Source organism: Daldinia loculata, assembly GCF_022478755.1.
Source record: "Daldinia loculata strain CBS 113971 unplaced genomic scaffold F4817scaffold_3, whole genome shotgun sequence".
NCBI lineage: Eukaryota > Fungi > Ascomycota > Sordariomycetes > Xylariales > Hypoxylaceae > Daldinia > Daldinia loculata.
In genome coordinates this window covers 208,602-224,003 of record NW_026054857.1, presented here as the reverse complement: position 1 = coordinate 224,003, position 15,402 = coordinate 208,602, and the positions used below count along the sequence as shown (strand labels likewise).

General features: G+C 48.0%; 4 protein-coding genes across 4 annotated transcripts; 2 read left to right on the top strand and 2 right to left on the bottom strand.

Annotated features, from left to right (window-relative positions):
• Positions 1 to 56: 56 nt before the first annotated feature.
• Positions 57 to 3,786, bottom strand: F4817DRAFT_324465 (DUF663-domain-containing protein). Its single transcript, XM_049301642.1, has 3 exons — positions 3,671 to 3,786; positions 3,554 to 3,624; positions 57 to 3,494 (listed from the first exon to the last, which is right to left on the bottom strand). The coding sequence occupies exons 1-3, from the start codon at positions 3,729 to 3,731 to the stop codon at positions 174 to 176; spliced, it is 3,453 nt and encodes a 1,150-aa protein (XP_049163149.1). The 5' UTR covers positions 3,732 to 3,786; the 3' UTR covers positions 57 to 173.
• Positions 3,787 to 4,958: 1,172 nt separating this feature from the next.
• F4817DRAFT_324461 (uncharacterized protein) lies at positions 4,959 to 5,971 on the top strand. Its single transcript, XM_049301641.1, has 3 exons — positions 4,959 to 5,245; positions 5,316 to 5,425; positions 5,488 to 5,971. Exons 1-3 carry the CDS (start codon positions 5,084 to 5,086, stop codon positions 5,576 to 5,578), a joined length of 363 nt encoding a protein of 120 aa, XP_049163148.1. The 5' UTR covers positions 4,959 to 5,083; the 3' UTR covers positions 5,579 to 5,971.
• F4817DRAFT_130814 (alpha-ketoacid dehydrogenase kinase) lies at positions 5,936 to 8,082 on the top strand. The gene is made up of 2 exons (XM_049297746.1): positions 5,936 to 6,328; positions 6,451 to 8,082. The coding sequence occupies exons 1-2, from the start codon at positions 6,087 to 6,089 to the stop codon at positions 7,610 to 7,612; spliced, it is 1,404 nt and encodes a 467-aa protein (XP_049163147.1). The 5' UTR covers positions 5,936 to 6,086; the 3' UTR covers positions 7,613 to 8,082.
• A 1-nt stretch (position 8,083) lies between these two features.
• Positions 8,084 to 14,479, bottom strand: F4817DRAFT_130782 (glycosyltransferase family 2 protein). Its single transcript, XM_049297745.1, has 3 exons — positions 13,724 to 14,479; positions 9,981 to 13,664; positions 8,084 to 9,926 (listed from the first exon to the last, which is right to left on the bottom strand). The coding sequence occupies exons 1-3, from the start codon at positions 14,029 to 14,031 to the stop codon at positions 8,561 to 8,563; spliced, it is 5,358 nt and encodes a 1,785-aa protein (XP_049163146.1). The 5' UTR covers positions 14,032 to 14,479; the 3' UTR covers positions 8,084 to 8,560.
• Positions 14,480 to 15,402: the final 923 nt, after the last annotated feature.

Here is a 15,402-nt window from a genome sequence, read left to right as displayed (position 1 = left end):
GATGGACAAGGATTAGTATGTACAAGATGGCGGACACGCTACCTACCCAAAGGTAAGGACGGAACAAATGTATTATGTACCTGGAATACGGGTTTTAAACAAGACGTTTTCAAAATCCATCGGTATCGTTGCTTTTTAAGCCTAACTGATGTATACATCACATAATTGCAAAACTACCTCCTCCTCTTCCCCCCACCCCCAGCTCCCTCACCGTCACCTTTCCTCTTCTTACCCTCCTTACGCCAGAACTCCTGCTTCTCCCTCCGTTCCCGCGCCTCCTTCTTCTCGCCCATCTCCTCCATCTTCTTCTTGAATTCCGCGCGCTTCTCGTCTTTCTTAGCCTTGCGCCGGGCCACCGCGTCCTTGCGGATCGTCGTCAGCTTCTGCAGCAGGTCGCGTGCCTTGCGCTCTTCTCCACCGAGCACCACCGCCCGCTTCTGCATGTACGTCTTGCGCTTCTGCGGCTTCGTCTGTATGATCTGTGACTTGAACGGTAGTTCCGCTGCTAGAGCGCGGGGCACCTTTAGTGCGTTGAAGTGTCGTGTTGCTCGTTCGATTTGCCGGTATTTGCTGTTGTTGTCCTGCGGCGTTGCAATCCCCTGGTCTCGCCGTACCTCACCCGTCAGCCGCATCGACTGCCAGTTGCCAAGGAGGTTGGTGACCGGATTATAGAACCGGTGCGGCTTGATGGGGTACCAAGCGCGAAGGAATACCAGATCGCTCATCAGGATCTTGTCTTCGAACGTAGCTCGGAAGTGCCCATCGGGTTTCGATAAGGCGCGCTTGATCTGACCACGGATACCGGAAACCGTTTTGATTGCGGCACCTTCGAACTTGGCGATTTCCAGCGAGCTGTTGAACATGTCCTTAATGAATGCGGTATTTTTGAATATTTTGTATGGCGCACCGGTGAGTTTGAGCTTCTTCACAATCTCAGTCGACTCGTCAACAGATAGAACGGTTCCAGTTGCAGCGATCCGGAAGCCTGGGTTGGTGGAGGAAAAGGACTGGAAACAGACAAAACCTGTATTTGGTGCGATTAGAGGACCGTAGAATGTGCCAAAGCAGTGCATATGCTCCGGCGTATATTTCAGCATACGATTCCTCGTCCGAGAGTCCGAAATGCTGTATATTGGGAGTGTCTGGAATCTCCTCCACCCAAGAGAGAAGATAAGGGGGTCGTTGGTTTTGAGAATTTTCTTGTGCCAACGGTGCCTCTTGATACGGACCTGGACAAAACCGAATCGATCCTCCGTAGCAAGCACACCTCCGACTATAATAGGTATCCGAGCGTTGAAATTTGTAACGAACTCTGCAGGAACCTTCTCAAGAAGAATCTTAGCATATTTGCCAGCTTTGAAACCCTCGACAGCGACTCTTTGCCGTTCGTCCAAAGCTTCAAACTCGGCATTGTTGATGTCAAGCTGCTTTTGAATGAGCGCCTTTTGCGCATCATACCAGTCGTCTTCACCAAACTCCTCTTCGTCTCCGCCTTCACGCCTAGCTTGAGCCTTGTCATTTTTAAACCCTTCGCGATCTTCCTCCTCAAATCGTAATTTCAGCTCTTCTTTCCTCCGAGCGTTTCTTTCGCGCTCTGCTTCTAGGCTCTCTGCTGGCTCTGGCGCGGGCTCGGCCTTGTGCTGTTCACCCGTTTCAAGGTCTTCAAACTCGCCGTCTCCTTCATCGTCCTCATCCCCATCCTCATCGTCAAACCCATCGAATCCGTCTTCATCGTCGCCATCTCCGCCGAGCGTCGTTGTTGTAAAGCGCTGGCGGAGCTGCTCAACGTTGTCGTCGAGTGTCCATTTAGTAGCTAACTGATCATAATCGTATAGGGGTATCGAGCGGTCTTCTGAACTTGCATCTTCTTCGTGCTTTGCCTTCTTGAAGAAATCTTCGTCTTCGGAGTCTTCAATATTTTCTTCCTCTTCTTCTGCATCGACCTCCCCTTTCCATCTCTGTAGCACCTCGTCGGCTGTCAAGGCCTCATCATACATTAGGCGTGCTAGATCTGCTGTTCGGTAAGATGGACGGCCGCCATGGCGAAGTAGTGCTTTCCCAGCTAAGTTGTCCTTCCACCTGAGTGCGGATTCTTCTGCGCCATCGTATTCATCCTCTTCATCCTCTTCATCGTCATCGTCGTCGTCGTCGTCGTCGTCGTCGTCTACCTCATCGCCTGATATAGAGCCCAGATCTGAGTCGCTATCCGCAAATGCGATATCTTCCTCGTCACCGTCCTTATCTGACTCCTTAAACATTTTGCCCAATTTCTGCTCATTGAACTCGGGCTCTTCATCCGAATTGAAATCTTCCTCTCCACTAACAAAGCCTTCGTCTTCAGGCGTTTCCTCTTCATCCTCATCTCTTGCAGCGAATCTTGCACTACGTTGACTTTTCCTTCCAGTATCCTCCTCCTCAGGGACACTCGTTATCTTCTCGCCGCCTCGGAACAGCTGCAGGCCGTCTTCCGTCTGACCTAACAGCCGCCTTTCTCCTTGGAGTCCGATAATGAGTTCTTCACCCTCACCACGCTCCCCATCTTCAGCGTCTTTATCGAAATTAAAGCCCTTTTCCCTAGTAATCCAGATGGCGTCACCATCTATCTTCAGACCACTTCTATCTGACATGGGAGCATGAAGCTTCTTTTCCTTTTCGTCCAGTCGCCTCCGGCCAGTTTTTCCAGTCGCTTTCGCAATGGCCTGTTCCATAGCTGGGGTTGGACATGGATCAGGTAGAGCCTCTATACCTGACACGGAGAAATCACCCAGACCAGGAATATGGACTTTTTGGTTGTGACCCGAGAAGTTAGTTCCTCGAAGATACCCCGAAAGAACAATTGATCGATCGCAATTTTCGTCCTCCTCAATCTGAGTAGGGTGCGTAATATCTCGGAAGCTGTCTATGATAACATAGGGATGTGAGTTCCTCCAAATTAGCGGTCGGGGATTTTTCATGACAGAAAGGAAGCGAGATAGATTGTGAATTTCGCGGTCCGGATATCGCCCATTAATAACACCAGATAGATAAAATAGATGTGCTCCCTGATATAATTCACTCCATAATCTGTGTTTTAACCTTTTCTTCGCATCTTTTAGAGCCTGGGGTTTTTTGAATAGGTCTAGATGGGTCAGAATGCCGAACACATTGCCAGGCATACCCGTTGCAGCTAGGATATTTAAGAATTCCATAGTCTCCATTTCGAAACCAAAGTTTCCGTCAATCATCAGTAGGACGATATCGGCGACTTTAGCTATATCGACCATCGCTTCGAGTTCATTGGGGCATTCGATAAAGGTTAACCGTTGTTTTTTTGATGTGACCACGGTGATGGGCCCCTGAGGTTCTGAGATCGTCTCCTTTGCATATCTGCGAATGAGCGACTTTAATAACGTCGTTTTTCCAACGCCAGGCGGCCCAACAATTGTTACGAGTCTCGGAGGCGCCTCGCTGGGTACCCGATCGACGAGAGGGACGTGAAATCGCCTTTCTTTGATCTAATATAGCGAAATTAGTTACAATATTGATAAACCCGATTCGTGTAGATTTTGCATACATCTTGAGACCTCGCAGCAGCGCGTTGTAGTTTACCGGGTCTAGAGAAGGCGAAGGCTTTGGGATTGTGATCTGGTCCTGTTAGTAGGGTAATAATTATAATTGTAGTTATACTAACCACCAGTTGGCTTCTTCTTCTCTTTCGATTTGCGATGGGGTTTGTGCGCCTGTTGCTCCATGATTGCGACTTTGCGACGTTGAACGCAACAACTTGGCTCACGTAAAAGATGCTGCAGCGACTTGAGTCCTTCGCATTGAAGAAAAAATGTTTAGACGATCAAGTAAGTTCTTATCGATAGCGATAAGACCTCTTTTAATGGGTCCCGATTCATCTAAGCAGATATAAAGTGGGACAAGGTTGGCTTACCTTCGGGTCCCTGAATTCTACTTCAGGGTAGGTTACTAGCGGCTTAAGGCCTCAATTAGAGACCCGGGCAGCCGGGATAAGGCAGCATAAGGTAGCTTTCTACATATGTAACCTAGAACCTTTAAATATAAACACCGAGGTATCACATAAACGGTTTAGTAGTAAAAGTAACACTCGAAGTATTTATCTTGCTTCTATATGCAGCGTGGAAGAAATCGTGCGTAAACATGGATCTATCTATGCAGTGTTGCGTCCCTCACTTAAACCTATAAAAAGCGATTTGGAACCTTACTAAGTTATGCCATGGAGAATAGTTCTAGCTCAAACCGAGTTATTTGCTCCATATACGGAATCAAAGACGTATTAGCAATGGATTCGTACGTATTACTGTATACGCAAGCAACGGGATGAGTCTAGTCCCAACCCGGAGCCAAGAAAGCTGCTTGGCTTACAATGTATCTAATCTACCATGTCAGAGGCCAACGGCGTAAAGGAGTGGGAAGTTTGCTCTAAAGGTTAGGCCGTAATGACGTATTCACCCTCCCACCTGTCGAAAGCTTCCTACGCGTATTCAGTCCCATATCACCTTCCTTACGGCGATACTAAACGTTCTAGGGATACGTATGCCCGAGTTTACGAGGGATATTGTCTGGCTCATCTCGATTTCCGAAAATGGACGAATTCCTTGAGAAGGAAGTTCGTCCGTGCGCAGCCTTCGAGCATTTTTATTGGGTGCATCCTCGAATTCTCACGTGCTTTTCCAGATCCCCACTTTCATCTTTTTCTCGAAATACGTATCTTTTTTTTTTTTTTTTTTGCCGTAGCTTACACCAATTACGTAGCCACGCATTACATACCTACCTACCTAACCCAAGTTTTATAAGAGCCTGGGTTCGAATCTTATATGCACTTCTTTTTTTTTTTAAAAAAAAAATTTTTTTTTTTCTAGCAAAGGTTACTATTCGAGGTTGTCCGCCGCTGCTGCCGGGGAAAGGCGCTCGGCGCGCGAAGCGTGCCGAGCGCCTTTCCCCGGCAGCAGCGGCACGTGATCGACTTACGACCTTCGTAAACTCGGGCTATTGTGGTGCCCCGCAGGGGTGCCCTCATGTCTTAGCTGCTACCTATGGTCTTTACCGAAACCAGTCTTTCAATAAATTCCCGCTCATGCACTCTCCTACTTCTATCCGCTTTGCCCAACTCTTTATCTTGCAACACCAACGTCTGTCTTTCTCTTCATTCTACTACCTTGCAACACAAGACTACTATAGACCACCAACCACACGTTTATTCTGCACAACCGCATCTCTAAAAATGCCGAGCTACATTGTAATTACAAACTTCCCTACGACATTATAAATAATTAATCGTCGAGACATTATTGCTCACTGTTAAATAGGTTACCCTTAAGGAGAACGCTACTCCCGAGGAAGTGGCCGCAGCGAAGAAGCACGCTCAGGACCAGGGCGGCAAGATTGGCCACGAATACAGCCTCATCAAGGCTTTCTCGTACGTGATCCCTTAGCATTTATATTTTAAATTTGCATTTTTCTAATATTTATTTCGTATAGTGTCACATTCCCTAACGATGCCTTGACTACGCTGGAGTCCCACGAGCATGTTAAAGCTGTCGAGCTGGACCAGGAGGTGAGGACGCAATAGTTGTCGTGATGAGGGGCAACTGGGTCTTAGAGCCATCGCGTGAGCGTGACCGAGCCAGTATATGATGCGGGGCTTTGAAACTATGCTGCTACGGTACTAGGTTGTACTAGAAAGCTTGACTAGATTTGGCTTATGCAAGAATCGAGAATAATAGATACCTGATCTATCAATCTTTCTTACCAACGTCAATCACATGAACTCGTCCATTTGTAATTATCATGATTGGATTGTCTCTATGTGATGTATGATACATCATGTATCTGGTGTAAATAACAAGTGGTAAACAAAACAAAGATCGGCATCGGCCGCAGACTGTAGCAGATAAGGACCCTTATCAATTCCATTCTCAGCACTGACGTCGATGTTCCCGGGGCTTGGCTCGTGACTCCGACATATCAAAAATCAAACCTATTATTATTTCGTCTTCAACCCTGGTTATGACTCCAACTGCTCCAACATACAACTATTCTTCACTCCTGCTCACCGCTCGACACCACACAATGCCGCCATGAGGAGCATATATAGGCCGTTGCGGTGTTTTCACGCACCCAAGGCCTCAATTGCGAGTCCCAGACGCAACGTCCTTGGATCGTGTTTTTATTCGTCACATGCTACTAGCAGCTCATCCCCATCGCTGTCGAACGATGAGAAATGGTCCCACCCCCCGAGCACAGCGACGGTGACCGACGACGAGATTGCAGATCTCACCAACAAGAAGCAGCACCCATTGAGTCTTGCTGATTTGGTCAAGTACGTAGCTGTTCCCTAGGTCTATTTCCGTAGTATATCGTATTACCTTCACCGCTTCTAGTTTATAAGACATAAATGCGTATTTAGAGACAGGAGGTAGCTAATAGAGATTGATCAAACAGACATGGTCGGCCACCCCTCTCAGCACAAGCTCTTTTTTCGTCAGCCAACTTCACCCTCTCCCTACTACCTATTCGATTAGCCCATCGCATTCAGGCATTGCGAAACCTACCCTTCATCGTGGTCTCGAATCCCAACATCAGCAAGATCTACAACAACTACTTGCACTCATTATCGACTCTCCTACCTTGGAAACACCATACCATTAACAACCTAGATGCCGAAATCCTTTTCACCTCGGTTCTTGCTGAGCTGGTCCACACCCACCAAGACACCATCCCTATCCTAGCTAAGGGCTTCCTCGAGTGTCGGCGATACATTTCCCCCCAGGAGGTTACGCGTTTCTTGGATACTCACCTGCGCACCCGTATCGGCACCCGTCTCATCGCCGAGCAGCACATTGCCTTGCACTACAGCAGCCTTCCACACTTCGACCCTTCTGCCTCACCGACCCCGTGCCCCGAGCACCCTTCCTACATTGGCGTTATTGATACCGCCCTCTCGCCCTCCGCCGTTGTAGACTCGTGCGCTGGCTTCGTGGCCGACATCTGCGAGCTAAAGTATGGCGTGCGACCACACTGGGTGATCGATGGCGAACCCTCGACCACGTTTGCCTTCGTGCCCATGCATCTAGAGTACATTGTGACGGAGCTGCTCAAAAATGCGTTCCGCGCCACCGTAGAGAGCGGTCGCAACCGTGAACCCGTCGTCATAACTATCGCTCCAGAACCACCTGACGCCGGTCCACCCCGCGTAACCCTCGATCCCCCTGCCGGCGACAAGGGCGCTTTCAAGAGCGACGCCATCATGCCGCTCGATGACAACGCGCCGGGAGTTACCATCCGCATTCGCGACCGCGGCGGTGGCATTGCTCCCGATGTCTTACCGAACATCTGGAGTTATAGCTTTACTACCTTTATGGAAGAAGACGATATTTCGGGTAGCAATGGGAACGGAGGTGTCGGTAACGATGCGTTAAGCGTGATATCAGCATCCGGGGGTGGTGGGAGCTCCATCGCCGGTCTAGGCTACGGACTACCGCTTAGCCGCGCTTACGCGGAGTACTTTGGCGGCGGCATAGCTGTTCAGAGTCTGTACGGCTGGGGAACCGACGTTTACTTGCGGCTGAAAGGTGTCGGCAAGATTGATACTATAAGTCCGTAAGGCGTATAGTTTTATGATGGGTTAAAGACAATCTAGTATAGATAGGTTGCTTATGTGTCGCAATTCTACTTGGCGAAATGTGAACGGGTTAACGATTATGATATTCTGTTTTATTTTATTTTACTCTATTTCATTTTCTTTTAGTGAGCATCTGGTGGTACGTACATGGTGGGATAGACTGACTGACAGGTGTATATAGGACGTATACTATTAGTAAACGTGTAGCCTAAGAACATTGTCTTTGTATTGGTAGTTATCACTACTCTCAAGACTTATATATAGCATTACAGTACCTATCAACCCCACGTGGTTGGCAGACATACGGTAAGAATTATAGGCTCGTTACATTGCCATTGGGAATATCCCGTTGTAACATCGCGCATAGAACAATATAAATACATAAACTAGCACTAGGAATTTTACAGATGGCTAAAAAGGTACGCTGTTTGAAATACATGTCACTCACACATCATGACGTATAATCTGAGTCTTCTGTTTATTAAATTTGATTAATACCCAGCAGCAATGCTCACAGTGAGAATGAGAGCCATTGGGACGTGTATAACAATATATAGCGATGATATGATATGCAACAATATAGTAATAAGATATCCTCAAACCATCCTGTTTAGCCAGAACCAGCAAAACGCAGCAAAATAGAGAAAAAAGCAAGCGCGACAGTATGACCTGGAATCCGACTCCGCCATCGCTACTACCAATACGAATCCCGTCACTTTCTTTTGCGTGGACGAATAGTATGCGGCTTCATCTCTTCTGAAAAAAAACGCCAGCAAAGACAATATTCTTTTGAATGATCCGGTTCCGCCCCTCCCTAAACCTGCTAGTATCACATCAAACATGATCAACGCTGAGTTGCTATTATGTACATCCAGATTGATTCGCCTAATATCTGCTCCGATCGACTATAGATAGGAAAAGATGATGCGACTACATGTTAGCTAATTCGTTATCAATCTGGCGATCAAGGAATATCTTTCGCTCGCCAATCAACTCTGTCTGTAGTCGCTGCTCAACGAGAGCCCGGACTTGTTTCTTAGTTACCGTGTCCAGATCGACTTCTCGGAGCACAGCCTGGATTGCCTCTATGATCATCCCATCATCAGGTCCTAGGTGACCTCGTTGGAAATCAAAGGATGTAGTGGACTGATGACCTTGGCCTAACGGTGGACGGGCACCACCAGCATAACCCAGTGTAGCGTTAGAAACGCGGTGCATGTGTTGTGGAGAATTGTTGGATACGCCACGGAGATTGCTCATGCTGGGTCTTTGTGTGGGGAAGTCTTGGAAAGGTGATTGCATGCGCTGCATGTCGCCAAATGATGCAGTAGACTGTCGGTACATTGGGTTATCGGCATAAGGGCCAGATACAGACTGGCGGGCCATATGCTGGAAGGGAGCCGGGGATTGGGGTGGCATATATCCACCGCGTCCTTGGAGACCGGTGAGAACTGAGGGCTGTCGAACTGAAGAATAGACTGATTTCATGTCGTCCATTTCGTAAGTATCGTCGTAGAAATCATGTGCCTTTTCATTTTGAGCGCCGCGGCGACCAGGCAGGTTATTTAACGTGGCATAATCATCCCAGCGTTGTAAAGGAATGGAACGCGGGTCGAAACCCTCGTCATCGACTGCCACCACCTGCTTATTACCCTTCTCACCAATTACAATACGCGTGTTACCCCAGCTGAAGTTATCTTGGTTCCAGAAAGAGTAGAGCGGAAGAATGAAGGAGTAGATAGGAAACGCGAGGAGGTAGATGATCATCCAGCCGACATGCTGCCATTGGCGCTTAAGGATGAAAATTAGGGCTTGAAGACCATAGACCGCAGCTATCATAGCAATAGAAACGACAGGGAACGGACCGGTGTGGGAAATGATAAGGTAAAGGAGGTAACCAATATAAACACAAGTGGCGGGGAGGATAAGCGTTCCAGTGAGATCAATGAAGACAACAAAGCGCATAGAGAAACAGCAGAAGCCACACATGTCTCTAAGCATCATCAACTCAACAAGATTGTGGATAGTTGAGTTAATCCACCTTCGCCGCTGCGAGAGCAAGACACTGAACTTCTCAGGAGCAGCCGTCTGACAGTACGCATCAGGAATGAATTTGAATGCCATACGTGGGAAGTGCTTTGTCATCAGCGTAGTGAGATATCGATCTTCACCGAGAGATAGAAGATTCTTTTTATGGAGAGTGTCAACGGCGCAAATGCTGTAATCTTTGATGACTCCGTCAGAAATAATCAAGGGTCTACCACGGTCAGCAGTACGCAGACGATACATCGTGAAACTGCAAATAAGGTTAGTATAACGATGTACACGACAACGATGAGAGGAAACTTACCATCCGGGCAGACAAGTAACACTGCCGAAGAGTGATTCGAAAGCTTTTGACAAGTGGTGGGAGATGTAATATTCGTAGACCTGAATCATACTCCACCAGGAACGTTCCTCGTTTTGGAGACCAGTCTCACCACAGATACCAGCGATCTTTGAATTATTGGCACAGGCAGCAACAAGTCGGTTGAGGGAATCCTCCCGTACGCAAGTATCAGCATCGACCATCAAGAGGTACTCGTACAGTTCAGGGTCAACGCCGATGATGTTATTGATTTGATGGAACATTTCCAATTCCAGGGGGTTCATCGGAGCACGGTGGTGGACACGGTTCAAGAAGCTCATCAGCAAGATCTGCGAGTCACGCTTGCCACGGTTGCCAGGTTTTGCTTTGGTCTGCTCGGATTCTTTGCCTACTTTGACGACAACAAGATAGGGGACCACATTGCCTTCGTATTCGTAAAGACCAGAATAGACCTTGCCATAGTTAAGTTGTTCGCTGCTAGTACCAACGGACTTGAAGGGTAGAGCTGGGGGGTCAACCTTGGGATCAACTCCGAGGATATCGAGAACAATCTTGGGCGTAGGTCGATCGTTACCTTCACCAACAATGACACCATCGCAAATAACACAGATCAGCTTCCTCTTGTTATCGTACTGTAACGCAGTGAGGGAATCAAGTGCCTTTCTCAGAGAGTCTTCTCCCTCCGTGTAGGCTGGAACCTGGCAGATGACGAACTTATCCTGTGGGGCGGGACGCCGTTTGGAGCCAAACTGCAAGGCCGCAAAAAACTTAATTCCAGTAACTATGCAAATGATAATGGCAAAGGCGAGGAGGATATAGTTGTTTGCTTGACATTTAGCCGAATTGCGGAAGTCCGGTATGCCGACGTAGAAGGTTTCCTTGATACAGTTAAGACTGTTCAGTTTCGTGGCAAGGGCTGTCTTATTCCCTTTAACATTAGCAATTTGGTTGGTCCATAGGCTTGTGACGTCTTGTCCCGGGTTATCTTTGATTGCATCGATTAAATCCGCGTCCAGAAAATTGTACTGGGCGAGATTCTTATAATAATCAATAGTATTGAAATAGTTAGTCAGGTCGTAGATTCCGCCCTCATAGATGATCCACATGTGGTTGTTATTCTGGCCGTCCTCATGGACATCGTTAATGTCCCAGACTAGGTCGCCATGGTAGTACTCCTTGATCTTGGGTTGGAATGAATCACGATACCAAGTAGCCGATCTTAACTTGGATGTTTGGTCAGGCTGGTAATACCCAGACGTATGGACACCTTGGGGTATAGTGGGCGTGTTGTTCCTTTGCAGCTGTATAGTATCAGAAACACCTAGGCCAGGGCATGTAAGCTGGAGAGGGGCTACAAAGTAGTCGTCCAAATTCATTCCGGCGAATTGCATCATGAGATCGTTCGTTGTTTCGATATTTGTGTCACTGTGCTGTTGTCGCCAAAAGTTGGTAATATCGTAGACTCTGCCATGGATACTAACCCAGAAATCATCACCGCCTTGATGAGTATCGACTTCTTTCTGGAGCCAAGCTTTGTCGAAATTGGGACATATGATCCGACCCAATAAAATAATCCAGAAAATGACGAAAGCGTTTATCAAAAATATGACGAAGACCAGAACAAACTTTTCACGCCAGGCCATCCGAACATCCGGTCGTTTCATCCGGCCGATATAGCGGAGGGCGAAGGAAGGAATCCAGAAAGTTAAAGCCCAGACGAAACCAACCCAAATTCGTCGAGTTAGGGTTGTATCTACGGTTTCAACATGTTTGCCCTGTGCATCAGCAGCGTCAAGGTTGCTAATGAATTCACCATCACCGGTGTAGAATACCTGGTCCCGATGGTTGTCGCCCTTTGATCCTAGGCCGTAATCCCCGTTATTGACGTTACGCATAGCGGAGGGCGCAATGGAACCAGCCCTCATTTGGCTCTGCGCAAGCGTGAGTCGACTTTGGTTACGCTGGTGGTTGACAAGTTGATCCTGGCTACCGGAGAAGTTATGATCGGGAAAATTTGGAGGGAAAAATCCACTGCCATTGTTGGAATATCCCGTTTCAAGACCAGGCGTATTGAACACATTGCTCATACTGCCCAAACCGCCCATACCACCAGGTGCGGAGTCCTGTGGTGGTCTAAGGTCGAGCATACTCTCAGCTTCCCACCAGGCAGTTTCTCTCATCCAGACTCGTTCTTTACCAATAACTACTTCACCATTGCTCCAACCTCTCTCAAGAATCCATGTTTCGATACCATCACGACCTTCTCCGCAGCCAAGAGGGGAGAAACGTTGGTAAAACTCATCCATATCAAAATCAGCCGTAAAATCAAGATTCTTATTACGACGATTAGCCCACTCAGGCAATCTCCAAGCACGTAGCTGGCGAGAGACTGTACCAGCTGACCAAGCAGATGTGATAGAAGGAAGAGCGGCTAGGCTAGCTGGGGTTTCGTCAGTGGGGTGAAGGGACAAATGGTACCAAACTCGGCTGGCGCTCAGTATAGCAGGAAGGTCGAATCGCGCATTCCGACCTAAGTTAATCCCCTGTCCTGAGACAGGGAAAAGTAACTTTTTCAAGAAGCCATCATCATCACTAGCGAAGCCAGCCTTCTCCAAAACCTCCTCTCTCTTCTCAAGCTCGTGCTGCCTTGCCCTGGCGACAGGGCCGGTCATGATGCCCAGATCAGGTGCAACATCAGCAACACTATTCTCCATTTCTCGGAGTACTGAGCTGCCGGCGGAAGCCACATCCACTCCATCTTCCTTCATTTCAGCATTGATTCCTGTGGTGTCGTCAAAAATACCACGCATGGCGATGGCCTTGCCGAGGTTTGGGTCGGGAATCTCGACGATGGTTATACAGACGGTATCCCCATTGTCTTCGGCTGATGTGGGTGTTCTATGGCCATCCAACGATTCTTGGCCATCACGAATACGGGACATCTGAATTGCGATGGCTTCGTTTGCCTTGGTGACAACCCAATCGACGAGGGCCTCGTATAATCCTCCTACTAATACTCGCCTATCATCTGTTGAACATTGTCGAGCCAAGACTTCCGGGTCAAGACCCAGAAGTCCACCAACATCTTCGCAGACGTCATCAAGCACCTCGTCGTCGACGTTATAGTCAAGGGTATTGCCAAGCTTGAGAAGTCCAGCAAGGGTTGAAATGAAGTCTCGGTGAGCTGATCCCTTGATACCAATTTCTTTGAGGGCAGTGCGGAAGTCATCTGCAGCAGCTCCGTCGTCGGCGGTTGGGAGATAAGACGGGGGGTTGTATGTACCAGACTTGGCTAACAGCGAATAGGTAGAGGCCGACTTAAGACCAAGGAATTCTCGTTCAGCCGGGGTCGAGGCCGAAGTTAAAAGGTAGTAGAAGACGTCAAATGCACGGTATCCTGCTTCAGCAGGTATATCAAGCAGGCCCTTTACGGTATCGATGCCGCCTTGCGATAGCGCCAAGCTGGCTGCAGTTAAGTTTCCAGCTAAATTTAGTGTCAAGGTCACTGCAAGGGCAGACTGTCGCGGCGTAGATGGGTTGTAAGGAGTTACGCAACGTATAAACGGATTGATTGCTTCTAGAGCAGTTAATAGAGAGGAGGGGATGGAAAGAGGTAAGGACGTGAGAAAGGGGTTCAGTAGTGAGGGGGTTGACTGATGAAGAGACCTAGACGTCTAGTAAGCAACGACTTCATGTGGACTGGACAATGACCCATCACTACATACCCTAAAACAATGCAGCCATCTTCTGCTCGTCGCCTAGCGTGTTCCCAGGCCCTAGCTGCCAGATCGTGATCTACGGTCCCTCCGGTCTTGCCGTCCAGTCCTGCTTGGGTAGCAGTGAGCCATGTGTTAACGACGAGGCTTGTTCCGGCATCGAGTCTGTAGGGCTGGGATGACATATAGATATTATGAATGCCGTTTAAGAGAGTAGTCGTCGAGACTTGAGTAGATTGTTGACTGGCACCTCGTGGTCCTCCCATAGCATCGGAAGCCACCGAGTACATGGACATTCGTGCTTGGTGATTAGCCATGTTGAACTCGATCAAATCGTGTTGTCCTTCCGGACAACAACGACAGGCCTATACTCCCGAATATGTTGCAAAAGAGCAGCGGGCACCGGTAGCAACGCCAGATTCGAATCCACAGAATTCTTCTACTCTCAACTACAGGCGAAGGATTACTGAAACGTCGGTATATTAATGGGTTCGACGGGTAGTGAGCGAATGTGTGTCGAATAGGTCCGGGAGGGTAGAGTATCGGGAGGAACAAGGAAAAGGATTTCGCTTTGCAAGAGACTGAATAGCGAATGGCATAAACTACCTCTCCTATCCCCTGATCCTATAAGACAATTACAAGCGATAGCAATTATTAAAAGCGATAGACTATCGTGTCACCAAAGCGAGTGAGGTAACTAACAAGATGATTGGAAAATAAGGCAAGCGACGACAAAGTTGAGACTTGCAACAACAAGACAGTAAAACAGATAGGTACTGTGGGATAATCCTCCCCTATGGTTTGTATGGTTGGAAGTCAGGAAAATAACGGGCAGATTGGGGCAGCTGTAAAGAGAGGTACATAATACAGTGCGAGTGGATATCTTGGCGGATGACCTAGAATAGTCTAGCGTGTATCTAATTTTTGTTTCCCCTGGGGAGGCTCTGGGAAGCAGGGAAGCCACAAGGTGGTTAGTGTGGTTAGGGTGGTCTACTGTAGTCTGTAGATACACTATACGAAGTGACTAACGCTAATAGATGACGGTTGATTTTACGGTGGAAACCGTGATCAGTTCCCATTTGCCATCGAGGCGTCGCTGATCCTTTCTCTCTTTTTGCTGACCCTGATACATAGCTGGGAAACCAATGTCCTCTTCGCAGGGCTCCGCTCCAATTCCCTATTCCATCACTACCGCAAGGATTTGATCAGGGAATTCATAGGCGATCATTACTGATCGCTGATCCAGTGCGATACAGTAGGTACTCCCCCAGTTCCCCGTACTCTACATACACTTGGACATTCAGTTGCTCTACATACAAGTTCGGGGAAGAGATTGACGAGATTGACGTGGCAGCAACGGACAAATAGCATTGCAGGTAATTCGTTGGTTGTTCATGGCATGATACATTGGCATGGGATGATTCTGGTTTTACGCGACTAGCCCTGCGAGCCTGCGCGTGTTTGGACCGCTGGTGAGGAGGGCGGGGGGGTCGAAATACGAAGCGGCCAAATGGGGACGACAGGACTCGGCAGGTCGATAGCCTTCTCGAACCCGTTTGTACCACTTTTATTGGTACATATATCTTTTGTCTCATTCCTCAATCGACATAGCCACACCCATAATGCACACACCACATTAATACGAGAACAACCTTCTGTCATCATTTTTATTTTTATTTTCATTTTCC

Coding starts and splice junctions, on each gene's coding strand:
- F4817DRAFT_324465 (XM_049301642.1), bottom strand. CDS start 3,731: ATGGAGCAACAGGCGCACAAACCCCATCGCAAATCGAAAGAGAAGAAG. Junction 3,625..3,670: donor GAAGAAGAAGCCAACTGGTG/GTTAGTATAACT, acceptor TAACAGGACCAG/ATCACAATCCCAAAGCCTTC. Junction 3,495..3,553: donor CTGCTGCGAGGTCTCAAGAT/GTATGCAAAATC, acceptor TCGCTATATTAG/ATCAAAGAAAGGCGATTTCA.
- F4817DRAFT_130782 (XM_049297745.1), bottom strand. CDS start 14,031: ATGGCTAATCACCAAGCACGAATGTCCATGTACTCGGTGGCTTCCGAT. Junction 13,665..13,723: donor GATGGCTGCATTGTTTTAGG/GTATGTAGTGAT, acceptor CTAGACGTCTAG/GTCTCTTCATCAGTCAACCC. Junction 9,927..9,980: donor GTTACTTGTCTGCCCGGATG/GTAAGTTTCCTC, acceptor CCTTATTTGCAG/TTTCACGATGTATCGTCTGC.
- F4817DRAFT_130814 (XM_049297746.1), top strand. CDS start 6,087: ATGAGGAGCATATATAGGCCGTTGCGGTGTTTTCACGCACCCAAGGCC. Junction 6,329..6,450: donor AGTCTTGCTGATTTGGTCAA/GTACGTAGCTGT, acceptor TTGATCAAACAG/ACATGGTCGGCCACCCCTCT.
- F4817DRAFT_324461 (XM_049301641.1), top strand. CDS start 5,084: ATGCACTCTCCTACTTCTATCCGCTTTGCCCAACTCTTTATCTTGCAA. Junction 5,246..5,315: donor TAAAAATGCCGAGCTACATT/GTAATTACAAAC, acceptor ACTGTTAAATAG/GTTACCCTTAAGGAGAACGC. Junction 5,426..5,487: donor AGCCTCATCAAGGCTTTCTC/GTACGTGATCCC, acceptor TATTTCGTATAG/TGTCACATTCCCTAACGATG.